Source organism: Mytilus trossulus, chromosome 2, assembly GCF_036588685.1.
Source record: "Mytilus trossulus isolate FHL-02 chromosome 2, PNRI_Mtr1.1.1.hap1, whole genome shotgun sequence".
Lineage (NCBI taxonomy): Eukaryota > Metazoa > Mollusca > Bivalvia > Mytilida > Mytilidae > Mytilus > Mytilus trossulus.
The window spans coordinates 47,627,053-47,653,425 of record NC_086374.1 but is presented as its reverse complement, the minus strand read 5'-3'; the positions used below and the strand labels follow the sequence as shown (position 1 = coordinate 47,653,425).

The 26,373-nt window shown below is 31.8% G+C and overlaps 3 protein-coding genes across 10 annotated transcripts in view; 2 read left to right on the top strand and 1 right to left on the bottom strand.

The window, feature by feature from the left end:
• Nucleotides 1-4,433: 4,433 nt before the first annotated feature.
• Nucleotides 4,434-25,068, bottom strand: LOC134707432 (N-acyl-phosphatidylethanolamine-hydrolyzing phospholipase D-like). 2 transcript variants are annotated; one of them, XM_063567166.1, is made up of 6 exons: nucleotides 24,935-25,068; nucleotides 10,315-10,486; nucleotides 9,509-9,997; nucleotides 8,447-8,595; nucleotides 7,598-7,712; nucleotides 4,434-4,766 (listed from the first exon to the last, which is right to left on the bottom strand). In XM_063567166.1, the coding sequence occupies exons 2-6, from the start codon at nucleotides 10,480-10,482 to the stop codon at nucleotides 4,635-4,637; spliced, it is 1,053 nt and encodes a 350-aa protein (XP_063423236.1). In that variant the 5' UTR covers nucleotides 10,483-10,486; nucleotides 24,935-25,068; the 3' UTR covers nucleotides 4,434-4,634. The 2 variants fall into 2 exon arrangements, with proteins under 2 accessions (XP_063423236.1, XP_063423237.1); XM_063567167.1 differs by lacking the exon at nucleotides 24,935-25,068 and adding an exon at nucleotides 13,328-13,430.
• Nucleotides 16,989-20,487, top strand: LOC134705812 (E3 ubiquitin-protein ligase TRIM71-like). Its single transcript, XM_063564529.1, has 2 exons — nucleotides 16,989-17,031; nucleotides 18,764-20,487. Exon 2 carries the CDS (start codon nucleotides 18,814-18,816, stop codon nucleotides 20,485-20,487), a length of 1,674 nt encoding a protein of 557 aa, XP_063420599.1. The 5' UTR covers nucleotides 16,989-17,031; nucleotides 18,764-18,813.
• Nucleotides 23,939-26,373, top strand: part of LOC134707431 (transient receptor potential cation channel subfamily M member-like 2) — a 58,094-nt gene continuing 55,659 nt past the window's right edge. For 5 of the 7 annotated variants that reach the window (XM_063567162.1, XM_063567164.1, XM_063567161.1 and 2 more), the window contains exon 1: nucleotides 23,939-24,110. The gene's annotated coding sequence lies outside the window, so the exon portion shown is untranslated. The remainder of the gene's footprint in view (nucleotides 24,111-26,373) is intronic. The other 2 variants (XM_063567165.1, XM_063567160.1) reach the window with 2 other exon arrangements.

Sequence of the window (26,373 nt, the reverse complement as noted above, 5' to 3'; positions counted from 1 at the left end):
TTTTTTTTAAATTAAAATTGAGAATGGAAATGGGGAATGTGTCAAAGAGACAACAATAAATTCCATGTATATTCAATATTTTAATGTTTTAAGTGGCGCATTACACACTCCATACAATTTACTTTGTATAGATAGTCTTGTGCGCCGCACAGTATATTCTATTAAATTGTAAGTTTTTTTCCCTTTGTAATAGATATTTAAGTGTTGTGCGCGGCACAGAATATTAAAATACGGAATAAACATGGATCTTATTAAAAAATTCAAGCACAAAAAAGAGTAACTGATGAAAGAAATTAATTCGCACTGCAGCTTGTAAAAGATTTATGAATTAGGTATTTTTAGTACTAGGTAAAGCAGGGTAAATAAACACATTGCAGACGCTATTTCCAAATGGGTTCAAACTCCAAAGAACTCTTAATGCATGATTAAAGGAAAACAGATACAATATAAACGTAGTTACAAAATTCTTAAGAAAAACTGTTTTACGCATTCAATTACTGTTTAAATACTTTTATTGGAATACTATCATGCTATCTATCATCAAAACAGCGATATCAAACTAACAGTTGCGAATACATTAAAATATCAATTCGTCGTATTATGATTTCTAGATGTTCAGTCCAGATATGGTAACTGTATTTGTTGTATGCTTATCTCAAGATCAATGGGATAGATACGTTCAATATAATCCCCAAATTTTGAATTATCTAGTGAGCGAACGTCATCTGCATATAGTTATTAAAGGTATCAGGATTATAGCAGAAATGAAGTTAAAGGATATAGTCTAGTCAATTTAGCATATAAATTTGGCCCTAACCCGAAAGTTATTGTAACAGAAGATTTTAAAGTTTTAATCTTAAGCATTATACCCCAAATATACACAGAAAAAAGTCCAATAAAATCTCGTGAAATTGGAATAAAATCTCTAATTTGGCATAAAAATTAGAATGATCTTACTAAAGGAAACATGTATACTAAGTTTCAAGCTGATTGGACTTCTACTTTATCAAAAACTACCTTGACCAAAAACTTTAACCTGAAATTTGCACTATCATTTTCTATGTTCAGTGAACCGTAAAATTGTGGTCAAAACTTTAATTTGGCATTTAAATTAGAAAGATCATATCATAGGGCACATGTATACTAAGTTTCAAGTTGATTGGACTTCAACTTCCATCCAAAACTACCTCGACCAAAAACTTTAACTTGAAGCGGGATAGACGGACGGACAGACGGACGGACGAACGAACAGACGGACGAACGGACGCACAGACCAGAAAACATAATGCCCCTCTACTATCGTAGGTGGGGCATAAAAATCACCATTTAAAATTCCTGTGGGGATTTGCATTGAAAAGGGAGATAACTCTTGCAAAAAAGGCAGAAATATCAATAAAAATTGATAAAAAATCATAACTTTACCGCTTCTATTCATCAGAATGTATTGATTCTTGATTTTTTAGCGGTCTTTAGAGTATAACAAACAACTCTAAAGGTGTATTCATATAAATAATGTTTTTAAAACAACTGTTACAATAATCTCCATTTTATTTCTGTTTTATATAGCATCAAAACAAATAGAAGCTTGTTGTTCGGTGGCTGTTGTTTGTTGGTGTTGGCGTTTCTCGTTTTTTATATTGATTAAACCGTTGGTGTTCCGGTTTGAATTGTTTTTACACTAATCATTTATGGGCCGTTTATAGTTTGCACATTTATAAATAAAGAAAGGAATAGTACATGTCAATAACTTACAAATAATACACTGATTTTCTGAATACTTAACATAGTTTTGAAGAATTACAAAAGTTCCCAATATTTCCTATAGTTGTTTACTAAATAATCCATCATAGATACCAGGATGGAAATTTTGTATTTGCCCCAGACGCTACTTTCTGCATGATTGAAATCATGACTGTCAGAAAAAAGAAAATGAATCTGCATAAATATTTACAACTTAAGTGAATATTATACAAAAATCAGTATAAACTTAAGATATATAAAAATTCACAAAGGTCATTAGATCACAAATTTATACGTCATGGTGCATGCTATCCTAGCTTATAGATACATAAAATCATCTAGCTTGTATTATTGAAGATTATTTACATAACCAAAGTTAATGCAGGTTAACTGTATGACAGAATGTCAAATTGACACACATTTGTAGGCACTTTTCTGATCCACAAAATGCATCTTTTCAGTACGAATTGGGATAGATAACACTATAACTGAGAACTGAACACAGTTGAATACATTTTGATTTTCTTCATATACTTTTCTGATTATTCTATAAATTTATGTTGACCTTGCAAACAATAACCAGTAAAATAGGATGTAACAAATATTTCTTTGAGCTAATTACTCTTTCTCTGCATGAGCGTCATGGAATACAAATAAGTCATGGTGTTAGTTCTAATAACTAGGTAATACTTGAAAAACATCTAACAGCAATTTTACGTTAATACATGTAACTGCATTGTTTTCATATATATTTTAACACATATTTATCATACAAATGTGAAAAGAACACAGAGAGTGAATAGGGCACTTGCTTCAATGTTAAACATGGTGGTATTTTGGCTTAATAGACAGTAAATTACTTAATGTATAATAGAAACATTTCATTTTCGAATCTGTCATCTATTCATAATACTTGTTATACCTTAATAGCAAGTGACTGTGCATCCATAAGCCCTCAAAATATCGTATTCACATACATCTTACAATCTTAAACAATATAAATAGGTGAAATAACTTATTTTAAAAATAAAACTCAAAAATATGAAAATACTTCAATATGTAGTACAAATGTATAATATATTTTTACTTTCCTTAATGCATTTAATATTAGACAATACCTTACATTGAAAAAAAACCAACCAAATGACACCAAAAGAGTAAAATCACAAAAATACTGAACTCTGAGGAAAATTCAAAACGGAATGTCATATGGCAAAATCAAATAATAAAACCCATCAAACGAATGAACAACAAGTGCTTAAAATACTCTCTTGTAAAAATTGAATTGAGAGGCAAAACTAAAGATAAGTAAAATTCTTAAATTTGAAGCAATACCACATATACTGTATCATCTAGTTGATTTATCCACATTGTGATTTCTGAAAATCTTGTATTGCTAATCACTGTTGCTTTTTTTCTGTTTCTGAACCTATCTGATATCATTTAAGAAATAATAAACAAAATTATTAGTAAAACACAATCATCTTTTAAGGTCAATTTCTTCTAAAAAGTATCATGCATGGTGAATTGATTAAACAGGGTCCCAGATAGCTTCAACTGGATGAAAAAGTTGTGTAATTTTAGAACTTATCCGGAATGAAATAAATAGCGATTAGGTGTAGAGGCAAAAACTTGAAAAAACCAGGACAATAACGCTTAAAAGTATTCATATGATCATTGGTAGAAATAGTAAGGACATAGATCTTAACATCTGAGAATATGAGGGTTAGCGCTATAGAACCAGGTTTAATCCACCATTTTCTAAATTTGAAAATGCCTGTACCAAGTCAGGAATATGACAGTTCTTGTCCATTCGTTTTTGATGCGTTTTGTTTTTTGATTTTGCCATGTGATTATGGACTTTCGATTTTCCTCTGAGTTCGGTATTTTTGTTATTTTACTTTTTACAGTAAAATTTACTCTATCAATTAAGGTTTTCAAGATATAAGATAACAAATATATTTTCTCCTTATTTGATATTTATTATCCATGCTGCTTGATAAGCTGACACAAAAAAAAACTACTAACTTTATATTAGATACCTTATGGATCATTAGTTGTAGTTTGATTGAAACTGATCAAGTGGTATCAGAAGAAATGACAGACGTCAAAGTTTACATTGCTCTTTTGGTCAGGCTTTATCAAAAAGACAAAATATATCAAATGAAATTCAAAACAAACAAGTCATTAAGAAAATAACAACGTCATGGAAATTAAATGAAAGACAGTGAAAATAAAACAATTCTACAAAACAATACGTAAAAAACTAATATAATTTTTAAGTTATGCATTTTTATCCAGATCTAAGCAAAGACAAATCACAAATAGATGACTTATATACATTGTATATGTCCATGAAATAATTGAGATACCTTTATCTCCATTTAAATGCATGAAGGAGGTTTGCTTTCCTTATCCCTGAGTTCTATTTACTAAAGACATTTTAAATTCAAGTCAAAATTGATTGTCAGAAATAGTGAATTGTTCATGACAAAATTGATTGTCAAAAATACTGAATTGTTCATGACTTATAAATAGTTTACACAACATACTTTGAAATTATGCAGTCACAAAATGTCTTTTTATGTTTCAAGTCTATGGAAGTCACAGTGGAATTACATGTTATCTTTACAAACTGCTGTTATAGTCTGGAATTCCAAAAAAAAAATCCAATCTTGTATATACTTGGGAGTATGTGTCTGCTAGATTCCAAAAATGTTTACACTTTACAAGCCATCATTGTTTAGCTGTGTAGTACCATTTGTGAAGTTATTTTGATTGGTAGTAATAGAAAACAGTGTGACTAGAATTGTTAGTTCCAAGCCTTCAAGGATCGTCATGTCCTTTTCAATTTCCAATTTTATGTTTTAAAACTGTCACATTTGAATGTTTAATCATTCATCGCCACTAAGCTCATCTTTGCCAATAACATGAACTCTCCCATGAGGTAATGTGAAAAATGATGAAAGAGGAATGTTCTTGTTCTTCAGCTCTTCTGTAAGCTTACTTCTTGGTTCTAAGTAATGCTGAAACAAAGAATGTAGAAATTTAATATTTAATTTGAATCCTGGTATCTATCATGTCTTTGATGAGTTTATCTAGACATATATAAAACAATTTATTATATAAAATTATTCTTGCCTATTTTAAGAAATAAAATGACTGCATTGCATCCTGATATTAACAAAACAAATATCTTTTATATTAAAATTTTGCTTATCAAAAACATTTTCTTTTAAATTCTCATGTTGCATGATGAAAAGAAAAGAACATCTCAATAAAACATAAACCACAATTTAATCTTTTTGATTGCTCTCTATCTCCTCCTGAATCAGTAAAGCAATTGAAATTTAATAAATCAATCTTTTAATATATATGTCGTGTACAAGTTGCAATTTTGTACAGGTTATAACACGTACAAAAATATTGTACATGTTATAACTTGTATAATGCTAAAATACAAGTTATAACATGTACAAAAGTACCTCATACATGTTATAACCTGTACAAAATATTGCTTAAAAATGGTTTTAACTTGTACAAAATTTAATATAAATCTGAATGAAGTAAAACATACATTTAAATTCACCAATGCATAAAGAACAACAATAAATAGGCCAGAATGTGTCTTTTTCTGTAGAGGACAAGGATCACATAGTTTCAGAAATAAATGTTTCATAAATTATTTTGACAAAATGTGTGTTCATGTAATTGTATGTTTAGTGTAGTCCATCATGGCTTAAAAAGTATATAAAAAAGAAGATGCATATATATGTGGAATGATTGCCAATGAGACAATTATCCACAAAATACCTAAATGACACAAATATTAACAACTATAGGTCACCGTACGGCCTTCAACAATGAGCAAAGCCCATACCGCATAGTCGGCTATAAAAGGCCCAGATAAGACAATGTAAAACAATTCAAACGAGAAAACTAACGGCCTTATTTATGTAAAAAAAAATGAACGAAAAACAAATATGTAACACATAAACCGTTGAAACGACAACCACTGATTTACAGGCTACTGACTTGGGACAGGCACATACATAAATAATGTGGCGGGGTTAAACATGTTAGCGGGATCCCAACCCTCCGCCTAACCTGGGACAGTGGTATAACAGTACAACATAAGAACAAACTATAAATATCAGTTGAAAAAGGCTTAACTCATCAGATAGACAAAATTTACAAGTGGGCGTGGCCGGGTACTTATACATCCCGACACAAAAAGACACAATAAACAGATCTGAGAGTACTCGAAGTTATCTGACAGCTAGTTCAAAGCCACTAACAACTAATAAAAAATCATGCCTCTAAGACTAAGTGTGACACGAACTATTTACCAAAAAGCTTGCATTTCCTCAATTACAATTACATTATTTACTAGTTACTAAATTCTTCCAAAAATTTTAAGAACGATGCCTAATAATTTTTGGTAATACTCCTCCCTCTCGTTTTAGAGCATGCAAAGACTAAAACAATGTCTTATATGCTTACTCTGTAAAAGCAAGAGAGAGCTGACATAGTTTTCATTGGACCACGCTTCATTATCAATATCTTAGGATCTACTCTTCAACATTATTGGCCTTCAGCATGACTTATGTAAATTTATAACTCAATTTGTTGTTATAAACTATAAGATCATTGCATGAGGCGAATGTCATTTTGATGTTTTGAATATATATTGTCTACTTTGAAAGCATGTATTTGTGTCCTTTGCATGTTGTCGGCTCCATGGGCTGGTTGTTGTCTTTTAGACACATACCCTATTTCCATTCCCAATTTTATTTATAGACACATCTGTCCTGGCTATCCTCTTATGTCTTTTAGTGTCAACTAGAATGAAAGTATTTTACTATTGCCTTCAAAGTGAACACTCACAATTATAATTCATCAAATAAAGATATGTCTATAGATAGTCATAAGAGGAGCATAATACATGTCCTAAGATATATCTTATGACAAGTCTTAGGAATGCTTTGTAATACTGACCCCTGGACATTAACTGTATCAAAAAAGGACAAAACACACTAACATGAAGGAATAATAAAAAAAATATGAAAATTTTATTGAGGTCAATAACATCTGTTGTGATAATAGGAGCATATCCTTATTTTTCGATTTTGTACAAGTTAAAACCATTTTTAAGCAATATTTTGTACAGGTTATAACATGTACGAGGTACTTTTGTACATGTTATAACTTGTATTTTTGCATTATACAAGTTATAATATGTACAATATTTTTGTACATGTTATAACCTGTACAAAATCGCAACTTGTACACGACATATATATATCAGTTTGAATGTATGTCTAAATGTCTTCCTATTTTTATGTTGTTTCATAGGTGATACCCTACATATCTTTTATATATATATTCTATATATAGAATAATATACCTCCATTAAATAGTATAATAATTTCTCTAGTACTGATAAAGGATGTATAATACTGTTTTACATTATTTTGTAATTTATTGTCAATTTAAAGATATGTAGGGTGTGGTGAGATCTGTGAAAAAAATAACCCTATAAAAATAGGACATGTGGTATGGTTGTCAATGAGACAACTATCCAACAGACTTCAAATGAAGAAAAATTTCACTAGTTGATAAAAGATTATCACTGCTTTTATTTGAACTTCTTTTGATAATTATTAAATAGAACATTATTAAACATCTATAGTTAGTTGAACTTTATATACATCCTCTAAAAATGATTTTGCGTCGTACTTCTCCTCTTATATTTAATATGTTTCCGTCAGTTTTAGTTTGTAATCTGGATTTGGTTTTTTTTCTCAATCGATTTGTGAATTTCAAAAAGCAGTATACTACTGTTTCCTTTATTTACCTCAGTTGTTAATTTAAATGTTCCCCAGTGAATTCCTAGAGAATTTTCTGCTTTAATATCTTCATGAATTTGAACAGCTTCTTCTGGGTTGACATGCTGATTCTTCATAAAGTTTCTGAAATAAAAAGAAATTGGACCTCCATTGAAGCAAATGAAATGTGTCTTGTACATTCAGTTTTTTATATGATGAATTTAATATGTTGTTGAACTAAAGCAATTATTCTATTACAACTAACTCGAAATTTTACTGTAATGACTGTTAACTTATAAGCAATAATCTGTTGGGAAAGCAAATTATAAAAAAGATGACAAAATATTTTTGAATTGATGTATAAATAAGATTAAAATAAAGATGTTTCCCTAGAATGAGATAAATTCCTATTATATAGAAAGACCAGTAAACGGAGCAGATGCCTGTTATGCCAACTCCCATTACTTTTCAGGAATAGACAACTTTCTCAACTTTTTAAAATTTTAAATATGCATGAGATATTGTATACAAAATTTCAAAGTCAACAAATATGAATGATTTTTTTATTTTATATTGTTATGTTCTTCTTTTCTTTATCACAGAGACTATATTGTACCTGAAAATTCTTTATATAATCACAAAAGCAAGTATTTCTCAAAACTATTTTATGTATACAGACTGTTGTGACATCTGACCTAGAATAAATGTAAGCAAAAGAATGCTAGTTACTTGCCTGTAGTCAAATTTATGTGCATGTAGAGTCAGGCTATTGTTCCAAGAAATAAATCTCAGAATTGGAATGTCCTTTTTTTAACACATCAATTTGTGTTTTGATGTTTCAATTCTAGTGACTATTCAACAGATTAACTGAATCTTACCTTGGTTCATATGCACCTATAGGTATAGCTGCAAAGGAAATAGGACCATACTTTCTACCAATCTGCTCAAATCCTTCACAGTATGCCGTATCCCCAGCAAAGTAAAAACTATGTTTAGGTCCTTTTACAAGCCAACTGCCCCATAATGCCTGTCATAAAATTACAGATTATTTACAGCTTAAACCATCTAGTGCTGTGACAAGTATTGGTCACTTTCAAACACTAAAAAACATGAATCCCATCAAAAACAAAGGGTGATATCAGGCATTGTGTCAGGTGCCACCAAAGGGAAGCGAATCCTGCTCCAAATGTAGCAAGTCTATAAATTTAGACAAAAACATCTTTGACAATATTAATTTCTTGAACAAAAAAGGGCCCTTGAATTAGGTCCCTATAAACAAATAAATGGAGAATGTGTCCAGGGAACATAGGTCATGCTACCACTTGCACATAACATTATAAGGAGGCTTTTAAAACTTTAGAACAGTTAAAGTTATGCCACATATATTCAATCTCAATCTGTTTTTTCTGGTAATAAGTATTGTGTAAAAGTTTCATAACAATTAGTAAAGGTAAATTAAACAGAAACTAATTTGAGAACATACATACAGATATATATATTTGTGAGTGTATTGTTACACTTTTTGCCCCCTCCATAACATTCCTATTAATAAAAAAAGAGCCTTAGGGAGCAACCATTTAACTTCAAGAGGGTGAGGTAATGGGTTTTTTTCAGAGTCAGATTTTTTATTTTTTTTTACACTATCAATCAAATTATTTTTTTCTTCAAAATTTAACACTATCAGGTATGGGGGAATTCTGCATTCAGGTTGTTTTTGGTTTTTTTTTGTCAACTGCTTGACCAGATTATTTTTTTTCATCATATTGCAATTTAATGCCAGGATCAAAATAATTTGTTTTAAGGAAAAAAAACATACCCCACTCCCCACAACCTTTAAGTTAAATGGTTGTTCCCTGACTGAATACATTAAGACAGTTGTAATATAATCAAGACACATTTATAAAATACAACATGAGGATAAACAGACATTTACAATGTACCTTATTAGTATCAATCAGATTCCTCTTACACCAATGTTGACATGGGGTACAAACTAACTTAAAATCTGTCTTTTTAGGAAATACAGTCTCTTCCCACCAAGTGAGTTCTGTGACATCTTCACATCCAACATTTGTCATCCATTGTTTAGTCCCTTTAGGTACATACCAAGCCAAATCTTTTCCAAATCTCTCATTCAATTGCTGGACAGACCCATGATCTAAATGGTCATAATGAGTATGACTTATAACTACAATGTTGACGTTTGGTAATTCTTTAACTTCACATGGTATTGGTCTAAAACGCTTGGGTCCAAACCATTGTGACATAGAGGCTCTCTGGCTAAAAATTGGATCTGTGAGAATCGTTAGACCGTCAAACTGAACTAGTACACTAGCATGTCCTATCCATGTGACCTGAATGTCATTTGGAGGTGGATTGTTCAATCTATCAAAGTCAGGTTTTTCTACTGGAAGTGTCTTGTCTAATTCCTGAAAAAAATGAGTGACCTATTGAAATAATTGAAAGCATAGTATTTAGTAGAATTTGATGTTAATGTAAGTTTCTCTCATAAATATCTCTCACCACTTGTCAATCTGTCAAGACGTTATTATGAGTGAGTGTGAGAGAGCTCTATTATTATTACATGGTTATATGTACATGATTATTGTTGGTACATTTGTATCTTGTGCTATTAATTGATTGCTGTCGTATTGACTTTTTAAATCAATATTTATTTTTTGTTTATATTTTGATCAGAATTTAATGATTAAAAATATGATCATGTAGAAAGCTGATATATATTTACTTGACTTTTTGGAATATTAGAGTTGTCTTTGCTGATGAAAAGGAACTTCAATAATCCTCCTAAGCCTGGAAATTTAAATCCTTTCCATGGGTTCTCGTAACAACCATTCTTTAAAACAATTGGATTTGTAAACTCATCAGGCAAAGGATCACTTACTGCTTCTGCCATTTATCTAAAAAATAAAAAATAATTTAAAGAATATTCATATACCTGTATACATGGACATCTTTAATATATTTAGGAATAGTTTAAATCCAAAATACATAATCTTCATTCTCAACTTATTTCTTCCAGTACTGGTAAACTAAAAATGGTAAAGAAACTTTTAACTGCTATAATTGAGCTACTTGTGTCCTAATCAAATACAAGTAACTAACCAGAGAAACACCGCTTTTAATGCATTATTACTATATGTACATTAATGGTTAATGCTATATAAACATTTTATCTATCCCACTCCAAACATTGCCAAGTTTAAGACCCAGCAACCTGTCAAAATCCTGAATCTGCATCTGATCAATATAGGCAGAAAGCCTCTAACTTTCATTGCTTTGGACACAGCCACTAAAACTTCCAACTACAAGTTGAAAAGGTACAAAGAAACACCACCAGATACAAACAAGTGTAAAACAACAATGGTGTCTGAGTCTCAATGAGACAATGTAGAAACATTTGTTTGCTTGCTAAAAGATTTGTTTACACAGTCATGACAGTAAGGGACTTATCATTTTTTATCAAGGGGGGGGGGCCTTGTCAAAATACAGGGGGGGGGGGTCAAGTTTATTCTGTATGTGGAAAATGGGAGTTCAAATTTTTTTTATAAATTCAAAGTGGGCCCTGGTATCAATATTTTTGCACATTGAAATAAGTAGTTCAAATAATTCAAAAGACAACATGTCAAGAATAATATTTACAATAGTCAAATCAAAACATATCACCATTCATATACACCTTACAATTTGGAAAGACATCGCAAGACTTTGGTAGTGTAGGAAGCTGCATAGGTCAATGTAAATGCTTCCTGATTTGAATTATTCAGTCATTATATTTCATTCTCGATCTATCTTTGATCACTAAATTAACATGCATTTCTGCCAAGTTTAATTATAATCAACTTAAAAGCTTGCGAGAAATTAAAAGTATAAATTAAAACGAAATCTACAGCAATTTCTGCAAAATGTTGTCCAAAAATACAAATCATGCAGCACCATGAAAGAATATAGTGTAAAGCAATAAATTCTTCAATAAATGATTAAATATTCAACTAATCTGCATACAAACTGCTGAATATTGATACAAAAATGATTCTGAGATAATGAACAACTTTAATGTATTTTATTAAATTGCAGTCTGCTATAACACAAAAGCATTTGACTGCACTGTTAAATAGCTGTTAAATAGTCTACCAGTCATTATAAAAATCACCTTAAATTGATATTTGGATGGAGAGTTGTCTCATTGGCACTCACACCACATCTTCCTATATCTATCAAAGTATATTAAAGATTGTTTTTTATTGAGAACATCTGTATAACTTGTATTTCTTTTAATATGCAACCTTAATGACCTAATTTTTGTTTGTGTTCTTTTTTTAATTGTTCATGAACATTAATTATGTGTTTTAAACTGTTGATATTTGTAATCTTTTTCTTCTTCGCTGTGAATACCACTGTCACTCTAACATAATTATAATCAATTTAATTTTTGTCAATTTATTGTCTTAAATTTGTATGCCATAACCATTACTTGTAAATGTGTTTGTGCTAATAAATATTGTCTATTGTATCTTTGTGTTTTCATTACAAGATCTTTTTGAGTCCATTTATCATGTGTCTATACCTCTAACTCCCCCAAAATTTGTACTTTTTAGGCTAATAAATCAAAATGTTGAGGTTACTATCACACATTTAAGAATGAAATGTGACAATAAATGAGTAATTAAATTGCTTAAGCTGAAAGCATGAACTATCCATATAAAAATTCAGCAACTCAATAGACCACTTTTGAGTTCATACGTCACTCAAAAACTTGTCAATTATGCACGACTTTATGACGTCATTTACCAGATAGACATAATAGAGGGGATCACCTGTATTCCTGCAGTTTTAAAATGTTTAAACATCAAGCGTCTTAGTGATCGTCATTGTGCAGGATACACTAGAAATATTGTTTGTTTAGTAAGTACTTAATTACAATTCCCTAATGCCAGCAGTGCTGCTTGTCAATTTTTGGAATTTAATTTGCAAAATAATTCGTTCAATATATTAATATAAATATAGAATTCCTGGCCACTCACTCAACATTGGAACGGAATTGACGAAGCCCCTAATCATAAAATGATGTTCACTTAAACCAGAGTTTTTTGACGGAAATGCATCGAACTGGAAAGTTGTCTATTGAGGTTTCAATAAGGCCTTAAAACTTAAGTTTAAGCAGCGTTTAACATTGTTTAAGAGAGGGACATATATATAATAGATCTTTTTTAGTAAATAATGTGTTAAATTACTGTTTGAAAAATTTCACTTTTCAATGTATATTTTTTTAGAGTTATGTAGTATCAAGTTTTCTTTAATAGTGCATATAGGAAATTAGAAAAAAAAATTAGGAAAAGGGGGTCAAGAAATTTTGCAATGTTTGATTTCCAAATGACCAGCCCTCTCCCAGGTAAAAAAAAGATGTAGGGGGTCTCTTTGGGGGGTTCCAATCCTGTATCCCGCTAACTGTTTTGTCAGATTCTTGTGTCGTGAAAACGGGAAAGGAGGTCTTGCAGGACCCGGGGAAATGACAAAAAAGTGAGAATTGCTTACGTATAATAGTGTAAGCGGGATTAGGGAATTTGACTTTCACGTGTCACGCTTACAAAAAATCCGCAATCCTGTGTCATGCTTACAAAAAATCGGCAATCCTGTGTCACGCTTAGACCCCAATGAGACCCACGATGTATATTCTATCTATCTGCTAATCTAGTCCCTAAGTACATATAACATTTTAACATATAAACAAACTAAAATACCTTAGCTTTCACAGTTTTTCAAAGAAAGCTTGAAAAACAATGAGTCCGTATATTGCTACTCTACGGGCTATACTACTATACTCTACAGCCACAGGTATTGTATCTAGAAATTATTGTGTAACCGGTAGGTCGACATTTAGAACATTATAAATTAATAATCCGGGTTGTTCAAATCCTTTGCTAAAACTATAATCTCAACCATAAAGAGGATTTTTTTCTTATACAGTATTCAAGTTTCTGTTTAAACTTTTAAACATGTTTTGTCTTTTTGTGATTTCTACTTTCATTTCATTTGACATTATACTTTCACTTTGACAGGAAGTACATCGCTGAAGGACATTTCGGCCATATTCCCAGTTCGGCCACAGTCGTTTCGGCCAGACTTTTTCATCCTCTCTCACTTGTATTGTATGTATTGTAAATAATTATTGTTGTTGTTATATCTGTATTGTTGTGCATTGACATTGGTTACATCACAAGCAAAATTGTTAGATTTTTAGAAAACCAACAACGATGGATGGGGAGATTTTTTTTATAGGTATAAAAAAAAACTTATGAAAACAGAGACATATAATTGTATTATATGAGGGGGGGGGCAAGGGGGGTCCCAATAACAGCAAAACATTAAATTGATTTGGCTTATAAAAGATAACAAGGAATTTAAATGGACAAAAACAGATAACAGTGAATGAAATATTAAAATAAGTCGGGTTCTTGACAAATCAGTATTTCTTATAACCGGGTATAACTCTTTGTAATGAATTCCATTTTCTATGAACATGGTTTTCAGAATTATGTATCTAGATATGTATTTGGTATATTCTTGTGTGTTCGTCATCAACATGTCGGACATTATTAACTCAAACACTCTTTAACCAATTTGCATAAAACTTTAGGAAATTGATATGTTTATTGACGTGAGCACCCTATCGCTTTTTATAAATTTTAGTTTTTTAAGTTTCTGAGTAATGGGGTTTATTCAATACAAATTGTGTTTTTTTCTTCACTTTTCTTATAATATCTCGAAAATCTTTTTCGCAAATTTTCAAGGAATTTTTGGTGAATTGTTTCAAACTATTGACATGACCTCTTTTTCAATTTTTATAAATTTAAGATTTTACGTTTCTGAGTTAAGGGGTTTTATTAATTAAAAAGGGGGGATTTTCTAGTTTTCGAACATTAATACAAAAGCTTTTTCAGCAGTGCTCATGAAACTTTGCTGAATTATTTATATCTATTGTTGTAATTGCCCTTTCGATTTTTATTAATTTTCGATTTTGTGTTATTCAGTTAAGGGTTTTATTCATTAAAAAAATATGGTATTTTCCAGTTTTCGGACAATAACTCAAAAATGTTTTCAGCAGTTATCATGATACTTTAATGTATTGTTTGTATACATGATATATATTGACTGAAGCTCTCTTTCATTTTTTTTTAAATACCTGATATGACATTGAGAAGTTATCAAATATTCCAAAAAGGCGACAGGCGTATCATGCGCTCATGGCGTAACTGTTTATTTGTTACATAATACTTTTTTCAGCATTTATTTTTGTACAGTTATAGAAACTCACACATACTAGTAATTTAAATATTGTGTAATAAAATGGAAATGAGGAATATGTCAAAGAGACAAAAATGATATCGAGTAAGGGCAGCTATGGTATCAAAGTACATTTTGTTGGTCCAGTTGACATAGTTCTTGTGTTTGTTGGTACTGAAATATGACCTGAAAGAGTTTGAATATATATATTCGCATTCTGACTTTTTTAGATGTCCATTTAATGAGGTGTGTGAATTTTTTGAATAAGACTATGAGGCAAGTTGAATATAGGGTAGAAAAATCAAAAGCACCAATTATAAGCATGTCAAGCAAACAATTTATCAAGACTACCTCGAACCAATTTTGATACTCCAAAAGTGCTTTATTCCACTATTTTCAAAGGCCTGATTTGAACATTTTTTTTTGTACCAAGTCTACTTGTTAGTAGTATACTTAGTTTAGTAGGAGGACAATGGCTTGGCGACGAAATAAATCTTTGTTTGTAATGAGTTATGTGCAGCTTCGGAACCCAGTACATGGTGGGAACTTTCATTGTACAATGTATTTGGATCTGCTTTGAAAAGAGCTGAGTCTATGAACCATATAATATAAGGTTAACTGGTTGTAACGGGACCTAGTCCTTAATTGGAATCCTTGTCAGATATTCCTAGCCATATGTTTTCCTTATTGTCATATTAAAAATTGTTCTAATTAAGTATGTTCGTACGGGAAACAAGGAACAGTATCATCATACAAAAAAATAAGATACTTCTAAATAAATGTTTAAAAAAAATGGATTGTATTACAAAGGATAATCATAAGATATACTGGAATTGTCCTGGACCTCACTTCTGTGATGGGCATTTGTTAATGGAATCCTTCTCGGAATACGGGACCAACATATTAGTAGTGGTAGACCCCAATGTCCAATGAATGATCTTCAATTTCTACCGAAAATTTGGCTGTAAAAAAATGCTAACATTCCAATTTTCAATAACAGTTAACAGCAAATACATTATCACAATAACAGATAACAAAAAAACTAAAAGCCCAATAACAGCTAACAAAGAATAAGACAATAACAGCTAACAGCAAATATATTTTCAGAATAACAGATAACAAAGAATTAAAATGACCCATAACAGCATAACAGCTAAACCCCTTGCCCCCCTCTTATATGTCTCTGATGAAAACTACCTATCAGATCTTATTTTTCATTCTTAAAATTAACTTATTTGGTGGATTTTTTTCCACAAGGGTTGTACCCATCTGAATTTTGTCACAAAATCCAGTCACTGTATTGTGTCAATTCAGTCATAAATATGATACCAGATAGTGTATTATACGAAACTGTCTAGATACCAAAGATCTGACATAGGCATTTTTGTAACCTCTAAGATGTAATTATTTTTACCTTGCAAACTATTACTGCTGCAAGACCCTTAGAAGTTTTTGCGTATAATTGAAAGTGTCAGATGGAAAAAAACAAATTATGCACCCCTAAGATGTATACATGTTACACCCCTCAAAAAGGACCAGTCACCATCCATCCCCCTTTATCAGACATTAACTGGAATGGCCCAATTAAGCTATCCAGCAATTCTCATCCTACAAGTCATCCTGCAATTTGGATAACTACTTGAGCATGTTGAGCGCCGACATTTTTATTTTTCTTAAGACTCAGTGTTTGACTTTTTTGTTCGAAAACAAGATTTGTATAGAAAATCGAAGATTGTTATATCCAATTACCAAAATTCTAACTTTAGTTTTTAGAATTCTAACTCATATTTACGATTTTGTAATTAGTATTTACAATAAAAATATAAAGAGTAGTACATACGATAATTAACTTTAGTTTATACAAAATATGAAAATATAATCAGCCAACGATTTTCTTCACCTTTAAACTAAATTTTAAAACAGATATAAACGTTACAGATAGCCACACTGTAATGTCCCCTAAACCTTAATTGTGGGTCCAGAATGCATAATATTGTTACAACAAAATTAATATTCTATATTGGTTTTGATTTATTATCTGACATATATCTACAGGTCATATTTCAACCCTTTGTATACCATTAACGAACCACATAAGAATTGATTAAGTTTCAATTCTTTCTAAAATATGAAAGTTGAAATGTTGGATATCAAATTAGTGGTAAGTTGAAAAGATATAAAATATAAATATTTTTTTCCTTTCAAATACTACTTAAATTTTAAGATAGCCGCCATACTCGGCGCTAAACGTACTATTCTCTGCGATAGTTGAAGACAGATATATTAGGATCAACATGTTTGAAGCGGGTTTTTTATTTCTATTTGTTTCGTGTATCTTTGTGTAAGCGGATACACATCCATCCCGTGGCATTGTCATGCTGAATAAAGATTGGATAGAAGTGTCATTGGATAAATTAAAGGAGGATTCGTTTTTCCTCGAAGTCACATTTTTGTATTTTTGGTATCTCTTTTTTCTTTATCAAACTAAAATGCATCTGTTTCCTTGTACTTTTCATACTTTTGGTAAACAGCTGCGTCAGAACTCGTCTTCCTTCAAAGATCAAAATATTTTATAGTTGAAAGCGTTTGTTTTTTTGTGTGCTTGGGTACGGTCTGTACATATAGTTTGGGTTTTGTGTGTTTTATTATGATAACCCCTCTACTCCAGTATGAAATAGATGGAAATTGATATTTCTATTAAACAATTGAAATTAAATTACATTTCAAATATACATGTTATTGTCCTGTCTTGTAAAAATGTTCATTCAATGGTGAGTGTCATGTTTCTTTTCATTTGTTTAAAATAGCTAGAAATTGGTAACATGTGTATTAGTTACTTCTTAATGTTAAACTTCATTTAACAATATCTAGGTTCACTGATCTTTTACAAATTCTTTCTATTTGGTTGAAAAATCAACTGAGTGTAAATAATGTAACAGTTTTACCAGGTTTTTGTGTGTTAATTTCAATTAGAAATGACCACATAATTTGTGCTTTTCTGTCTGTAAATAAGTTCCTATTTTTATATGTAATTCGCAGATGTAAAAATGGTTATCATATTTATATAAACACCACCTTAAGTTTGGTTTTTGTCTGCTTTCTAAACTGTCCCTTTTTTGTTTGTTTAATTTTGGAAATAGTTCTGAACCCGCGGTATAGCCTTTTAAAACTGATGCGGCGTAAAGCAATCGTCGATCTATCAAGGTGTGTTACCGGCGACTTTGGATAGGCCAACACAGAATGTGGTGGAACAGGCACTTGTTTCTGAATTTTGATTTCTTCCATACGTTAATTTTATAAGAGTCTGTGTGTGGTGGGGATAAAATGATCGCAAGAGCTCAAATGTTTTCCTAATCTGGGACAGTGGTGCAACAGCACAACATAAACCCAACTTTTAAAGTTATGCACTTTAAAAGCCTATGATCATTATATCAACACAAAGCACATAAACATTTAAACAAGGTGCAAATCTGAGAGAACTCGTAGCCTTACTGAAAGCCAAGTTCAAAACCAAATAAAACTTAGAAAGGAATAATGCAAATCAAAATATCTCCAATGTATTTGCAAAGTATATAATGATGCAAAGATGTCATCAACAGGCTTAAAACGTTTTTTAGCAATCACAAAATTAAAAGGCATCGAAAGGATGTAGGACCGTAAAACATTGGAATATTAAATATGAGACTGTCTCCATGTGCGGGATTTTGTCGCTGTGTTGAAGACCTATTTGGTGGTTTAATTTGGACTGTTTTCTGCTCTTTGGTCGGGCTGTTGTCTCTTTGACACATTCCCATTTCCATTCTCAATTGTATATTTACCATTCTTGACACTCATCTTTTATACTAGTATAAGAATTCACTAATTTATTAATACCTAAAACATTTTATTTGTAGAGTTGAACCAAGAGGGGAGATTTATATGACTCAATATCTTAACCAGTAAAATGACAAGTGGTAACAGATACTGTGACCCATGCAATCAGAGAAGTTCTATAAAACTTGCACGTGTCTGGTGTACAGAGTGTCAAGAAGCATTGTGTAAAGAATGTGAAGCATATCATCAAACATTCAAAGTTAGCAGAGATCACAGGCTAATTCCAGTAGTAGAAAATGATCAAAATCCTACTTCATTATTTAAAATCAAAGCCTTTTGTGAGCGTCATGCTCTTAAAAGAAACGAATTCTATTGTACTTTACATGAAGAGCCTATGTGTGCAATATGTGTTGCAAATGAACATAAGAATTGCGATGCAATTATTACAATTGAAAAGGCTGCAGAAAATGCTAAGTTTTCACCAGCGCTTGCCGACCTTGAGGACAGAATGTATTATGTGGTTAACTTATTGCAAAAATTAAAGCAAGACCGCGTCCTCAACATACAAGTTTTGGACAAACAGAAAACCCACATGCTCCTTGAAATTAAACGATTTCGAGAGAATATTACTAGACATCTTGATATGTTGGAAAAAGAACTTAATACAGATGTTACAGAAATGCATCAAAAACATGTCGAAGACCTTCAGTTGCAAGCGCAAGAGCTAGATAATCGTATGCATACTATAAAAGAATATCAGCAATCTTCTAAAAAGATTAAAAGCCAAGCCACAAATGTCCACCTGCTTCTTGCTATACGAGAGCTTGAAAACCTTCAGTTATCACAAGAAGAGTATCTGGAAACGATCAGTGACAGACTAAGTCGTGTTGACATCAATCTAGAGTTTAACCAGAATGCTGTTGAAATTCCAACTCTTGCAAAACCGTTGGGTTTTATACAAACGAAGATTTCTCCGTGTTATGTTTTTACAACGACGGAAAGAGTTAAACACGCTCCTCTATATGTTAAAGGGATACTACACGAAACACGAACCGAGATAAAACATGATTTTATTGTACCACGTTCAGATAGGAATGCTGCGATTACTGGTGGAGTCTTTCTTTCTGATGGAAGAATCGTTCTCGCTGACAACAACAATAAGCGTTTACTTATTTACAATGAAAATGGAACAGTCTTCGTAGAGGTGAAACTTAATGGTAAACCATGGGACGTCACAGAAGTCGGTTTGAATAAAGCAGCGCTTACATTACCCAGTGACAGAATGGTACAATTCTTCGACATAAAGACCATGCGTGTGACACAAGAAACAAATGTGAAAGGTCGCATTTATGGTTTATCGAGCTATGGAGGCAGAACGGTCGTAGTATGTAGAGGGTCTGGTATGCTCATCTTAGACGAGGAGGGTCAAGTTGATACTGCGTTACCGATTGATGTGACCTTTGTTGAGTACGTCTGTGTTGGACCAGGGAGAATTTATTACACTGACTGGTACCGAAAATCCGTGCACTGCATTGGCATGACTGGTGAGGAGATATTCAGGCTGAAGTATAACAAAATGAAGTATCCTTTGGGCATAACCCTAAACAGAGATGGAACGGTCTTCGTCGTTGGACGGGATTCACACAATGTTTTACACGTGTCAGCAGACGGTCACCAGAGGGAAGTTATTTTGGGAAAACAACATGATCTCACTTATCCTCGAGTGATATCATCTCATCATGGTAGCCGTAGAATGTTCGTTACTTACAGTAACAAACATGTTGTTGTATTCACATTGACATAGATGACTCGTCATCTTTAAATTTGAAATAAAGTTTTATAATATGTATCCATTAGTGATTACTCATGAAGTTAAGATTTTTTTATTACGTTCCCAAGATTATCAGTTGCTAGTAATGAAATAAAGAACTATAGTACATAAAGTTGGAGAACAAACAAACTTATCGACTGCTAGTAGTAAACAAAAAGTATCTGAAGTTGGAAAAAACAAACTTATCAGCTGCATGCCTGTCCCGATTATTCATATTGACTTTGAGTTTGCTGTCAATAACTGCGAGTACTCTCAGATCTGCATGTATTCTCTAGTGTCTTTTTGTTGTTAGGGATACATAAATACACTGCCACGTCCGGTATGTGATCTTGTTTGAAGTTTTTCCTCTTTGTATCGATCTGATGAGATTAGCTCTTTTCAACTGATTGTCATTGTTTTTTGTTATGTTTAACTGTTACACCATGCACCGTCCCATGTTAGAGGAGTGTTGACGCCTTCAAACATATGTAACCCTACCACATTCCTTATGAGCCTGTCCCAAGACTGTAGTTCTTAGATCTGCATGATCTTATACTTTCTGATAAGTCTAGTCTATCGATCTGTGTTGACTCTTCTTTTTTTTCGCTTTTATACATGTAGTAGTAACCAATTTAATGTGTTATGATATGTTCCTTACGTCGTAACTACAATCCCTTCCCTTTCATGAATTTGACCTACCGAATTATACTATTTACCGGATTTGTAATCACATAAGCAACACGACGGGTGCCGCATGTGGAGCAGGATCTGCTTATCGTGCCTTCCGGAGCACCTGAGATCACCCCTAGTTTTTGGTGGGGTTCGTGTTGTTTATTCTCAGTTTAGTTTTCTATGTTGTGTTATGTGTACTATTGTTTTTCTGTTTGTCTTTTTCATTTTTAGCCATGGCGTTGCCAGTTTGATTTAGATTTACGAGTTTGACTGTCCCTTTTGTATCTTTCGTCCCTCTTTTATGCTTTTTGAATACATATTGTGATGTACCTATTACAGGCATTCCGAGAAGCTCTGTTCTTGACCATTTCTAAACTAATCTTTGCATGATAAACATTCTATCTGACAAAAACCTCATCAACGATACCAAGCTATTATTAATAAGAAAGCGAGAATCGCAATTTAAGGGAACAAAACATTTCAAGTCGAAGGTCAAATCAGTAAGGAATTCAAGAGAGATGCGCTAAAACCTAAACCTTCTTTTTGGTAATAAACACTTAATTTTAGAATTTTCAAAATTTCGGGCTCGATCTTCACTCAGTAGAGATGATTTATTGTTGAAATGCGCATTTGGTGCAGAAAAATTGGTACCGTGAATGTTATTCTATATACATGTAGTTGTACCGAATGAAGAGCAATTTGGAATTTTGAAACTTTTATAAAAAATCTAGAATTAGAAAACTTTTTTAAAATTTTGAAATAATAAGTGTCACTCGAACCCGTCGTCAACTGACTAATTTTTTTTCTCTCAAAAATACACCTTACACTTATTCAGTGTTTATTCTTCTTAATTCTTATGAAAGCCACTGGTATTCTTAACAACAATTAACAGTTCTATTGTTTGTATTTCATGCCGTAACCATTTGATGAAATGTGTTGAAAATGAGAACATAAATTCGAGTCACAAAATTTCTATAACACAACCATGAAAGCAGTCAGTACAAAGAGTCACACTGTTTTTTATTTATTTAAAATCGTTTAAACAATGTCATATATATTAAGAGAAAATTTCTTGATGTAACTGTGTTCAAGTGTTTTACTTCTTTTCCAGTTTAAATACATTCATTGTGCATTTATAGCCTATTTTGCCATTATAGCTATGTGACATATTCATATGATTTTTGTTGAGTGAATGATGAAAATCTTAACTTTGACAATAGATTAACCACCCTTACCGAAAAATAAGCCCTGCGGCAAACATTTGCCGCAAGTTTGCAGCAAACATTGCCGCAAGCTTGCAGCAAACGTTTGCTGCAAACTTGCCGCAACCATTTTACCATGCAAATGAAGTTTGCGGCAAGCTTGCGGCAAACACAATTATGCAAATTAGATTTGCCGCAAGCTTGCGGCAATTGTTTGCTGCAAGCTTGCGGCAAATTTTTGTGGCAAACTTGCGGCAAACTTGCAGGAACTACACATATACCAATGTCATGTGTGTAGACACATTCAATTTATTCTCTTTCAAATTACACAGTAACATTTTAAAAAAGTCAATTCCTGTCTTTTTAAAATCATTGAAAGAATTCTTGCAAACTCATGAGATGTGAGGAAATACATACATGCATTTGAGTTTTGAAAAAGGGACAGGAGTCATTCTCAAATGACATAATATACCTTTATTAAAAACTGAAAAAGGTAAAATCTCAAGATGTATTGAGTATAAAGCTAGGTATAACTGCAATACAGAATTTAACTTAATCTTAATAAACATAATCATGATGGTGCAGTACATCAGTAACAAATTCAAACATATAATAGCTTAACGTAAGTTTTTCAATCACACATACATGTATATATAGTTGCTTACTTAATTATGTATGATGATATAATTGATTATTTTATCAAAACATGCAGTTCCATGAATCATTTGTACTTACACAGTTACATATACTGATTATCCCATATTATTGAACCAAAATGCCTTCTTAATCTCTTATATGTAAAATGCATTTCCAAACACAACCAACATGACCTAGCCACAATTTCAAATTGTTAGCATCCAGGAAGTGCCAACTAGGCATGCCCAGTCAATATTGTGTAATTCCTGCAATGTTCTGGCAAACATATAGAATGGTCAAAGTTTTCTGCAATCTTGCGGCCAACATATTGAATGATCAAAGTTTTCTGCAATCTTGCGGCAAACATTCTTTCTTATTTTAAACTTTCTGGCAATCTTATGGCAAACATTGATGTTTCTGCAAACTTGCCGCAAGCTTGCAGCAATGTTTGCCGGAAGTTTGCAGCTAGCGGCAAACATCTGCAAACAATTTTTTCTGTGTTCCTGCAAACCTTTTGTTTGCCGCAAGCTTGCAGCAAGTCTGCTGCAAGTTTGCGGCAAACAATTCAGTTTCATAAGGGCAGGAACCAAAAAACAAGAAAAAACTTCGCACACATAATTAATTAACAATAATCGTTATTATTTTTGCCTTCTTTTCTCCAGTGATCTCCAGTGGTGCGAGTTTGCTGAAAAAGGCTTGATGAGTTGAAAGTGGGCGAGTGTTTATAATGTTGGGGCGAGTTGAAGACTTGCCGACATATCAACGGGGCGAGTTGTCATTATTAATATTCAATAACCCTGGTTATTTTTGTTTCCTACACTATTAGATTTTTAAATCACTTTGTAGTACGCTCATACGAAAAAAAAACAGACACATATACATTAACATTTTATTGTTCGTGTCTCAGGAAAAATACGAAAGGGCACCTGTCTGTTTACTGTGTTGCTAGGTCATGTTTTTACTTCCGGTTCGCGTGTAGAACTTGTCTTTAAAATGTTTAAGATATAGGGGGAAATAATTGAGTTTCAAACACATATTTGATAAACCTTCGTTAATTTGGAGGCAATTAATGGAATGAAAAAAGTGAAGGATTATAATTAGCAGTAGGTAAGACTGTGTTATGGGTCATTTTAAAAAAATGTGGATATTTCAGTTGTGAAATAACAATACAAAAAAATATTCAATTTTCAACTTTAATACATGAAATTGAATAGTTAAACCACAGGCACTTGTTTCTATAGATTGTTTCTATCCATTGGAAGAACCACTATCAACGTAACCACTATCAACGTATATTTGTATATTTACAAATATACGTTGATAGTGGTTCTTCCAATGGATAGAAACAAGTGCCTGTGAGTTAAACCAAGGACCTTATATACGTCCTTGGTTAAACAACAATACAACCTGAAATAAAAATATGCAATCTTAAATGCTGCTACAAAAATATTACAAAAAATAACATAGAAACAAGCAGGGGACAAATGTCAACTTCATAACGGATTTAGTGTCTTTCCCTATTTTTTTTTAATAATATTTACATTAAATTGCTTGATATATATTTCCATAAAAATTATCACACTTTTTCAAAACAGTTTAAATAACAGTCATAACACTTTTTAGAAACATATTTTAAAGTGAATTTAATTCAGCATTGTCAACTACATAAGGCTTTTTGTCAACTACAAAACGATTCACTGCGTTATGTATACATTGTAGTTGACCGTTAGGTAGTTGACCTATTTGTGGTTTTTGAATGTTTTTCTTGACCCTAATACTACATGTACCATTAAAATGGTTTTTATTGAATTAGAGTCAGTATTATAGACTTTGAATGATTTATGTAAACAAAATATTTATGCCAAAATTTATCAATGTTTTTGCCGTTACAAAGTTGACATAAAATAAAATTACGGAGTATTTGTACTCACCAAAACTAATCTATAATGAAACTAATCCATGATGTCATCCTGTAACTTTAAGCACGTCATCAGAGGATAAAGAGTAAGTAGAGAGCACTTCCTTAGTTAGAAGGGATATAATCAGTTGTTTATTGGCAACATTATTTCATTTGTGTTATGTCACATGTATGTAGTTGACATTTTTTCAAGTAGGAAATGAAAAGTAAAAAAAATGCTTATAAAATCTAATAATTCCCTGTATTTGTGTATACATACCTGCAGTGATACCTTTATATTTATAATAACAAAAGAAAAATAATAATTTCCGCTGGGTATTAAGACCAGCATTTAAAAAAGACTAGTTTTTCAATTTCGTACAAGCAATTTTAGTGTTTTTGGACCCTTTGAAACCTACTGGAAGCAATTTCTGAAGCTTAATATCTTATTGAATTTGCTGGAACTTGTTACACACATCAAAAACTAAATTGTGTATCTAAAAATTGGATAAAAATATTTACACTTTTTTAGAAATATTGATTGTACAAGAAAATCCACATTTTTTGAAAAAGGCCCTTATAATGTTTGACGCTAAAGATACATAAACAGAATACAAGAAGGAATTGATATCAACAATAAAACATAATTTATAAAAAGGACATAGTTTTTATGCAAATTATGGTCGTTATGATTGTTTTTTCTTTTATAAAATGTAATTTGGGGACTGCAAATTGTCAAAAATATCACAAAAGACAATAGTTCCTAATAAGCTACGTAATAACAACACTTTAAAGCAAGTTTTATAATTTGACATTTTCAGTTCATCAAAATTTTAAGTATCACACATGTATGTAAACCTAAGTTGTACACAATTTTTAGAAAGTATTTAACTGGCAGGTGTCATCTGACCTTAACCTCAACTTAATGGTTCAATGGTTTTAGTTAGTTTTTGTGTTTTGGTCTGTTTGCCTTATACTGTATGCAATATGTCTACTATATTTGGTATAAAGTATGATTGTAAGTTGTACATGTCCAACTAGCAGGTGTCATCTGACCTTTAACTCTTTTTCATGGTTCAACCCATAAGTTTAATTTTTGAGTTTTGGCCTTTTTTCTAATACCACATGTATAAATATGCAATAGGTCAACTATATTTGGTGTATGGAACTATTTTATGATGTACATGTCTGTCTTGCAGGTTTTATTTGACCTTGACCTCATTTTCAGGTTTCTTTTCTCAGTAACTATATTTGTTGTATGGAAGGATGGTAAGATGAACATGTCTGTCTGGCATGGTTCATATGAGCTTGACCTCATTTTCATGGTGTATGGTTCATTGGATAATATTTAGTTTTCTGGGTTAAGTGTGTTTCTTAGGCAATATAGGCAATAGGTCAACTATGTTTAGTGTATTGAAAGATTGTAAGGTGCGGTGCTGTCCTGTATTTCTGGTTTGGTTTATATGACCTTTA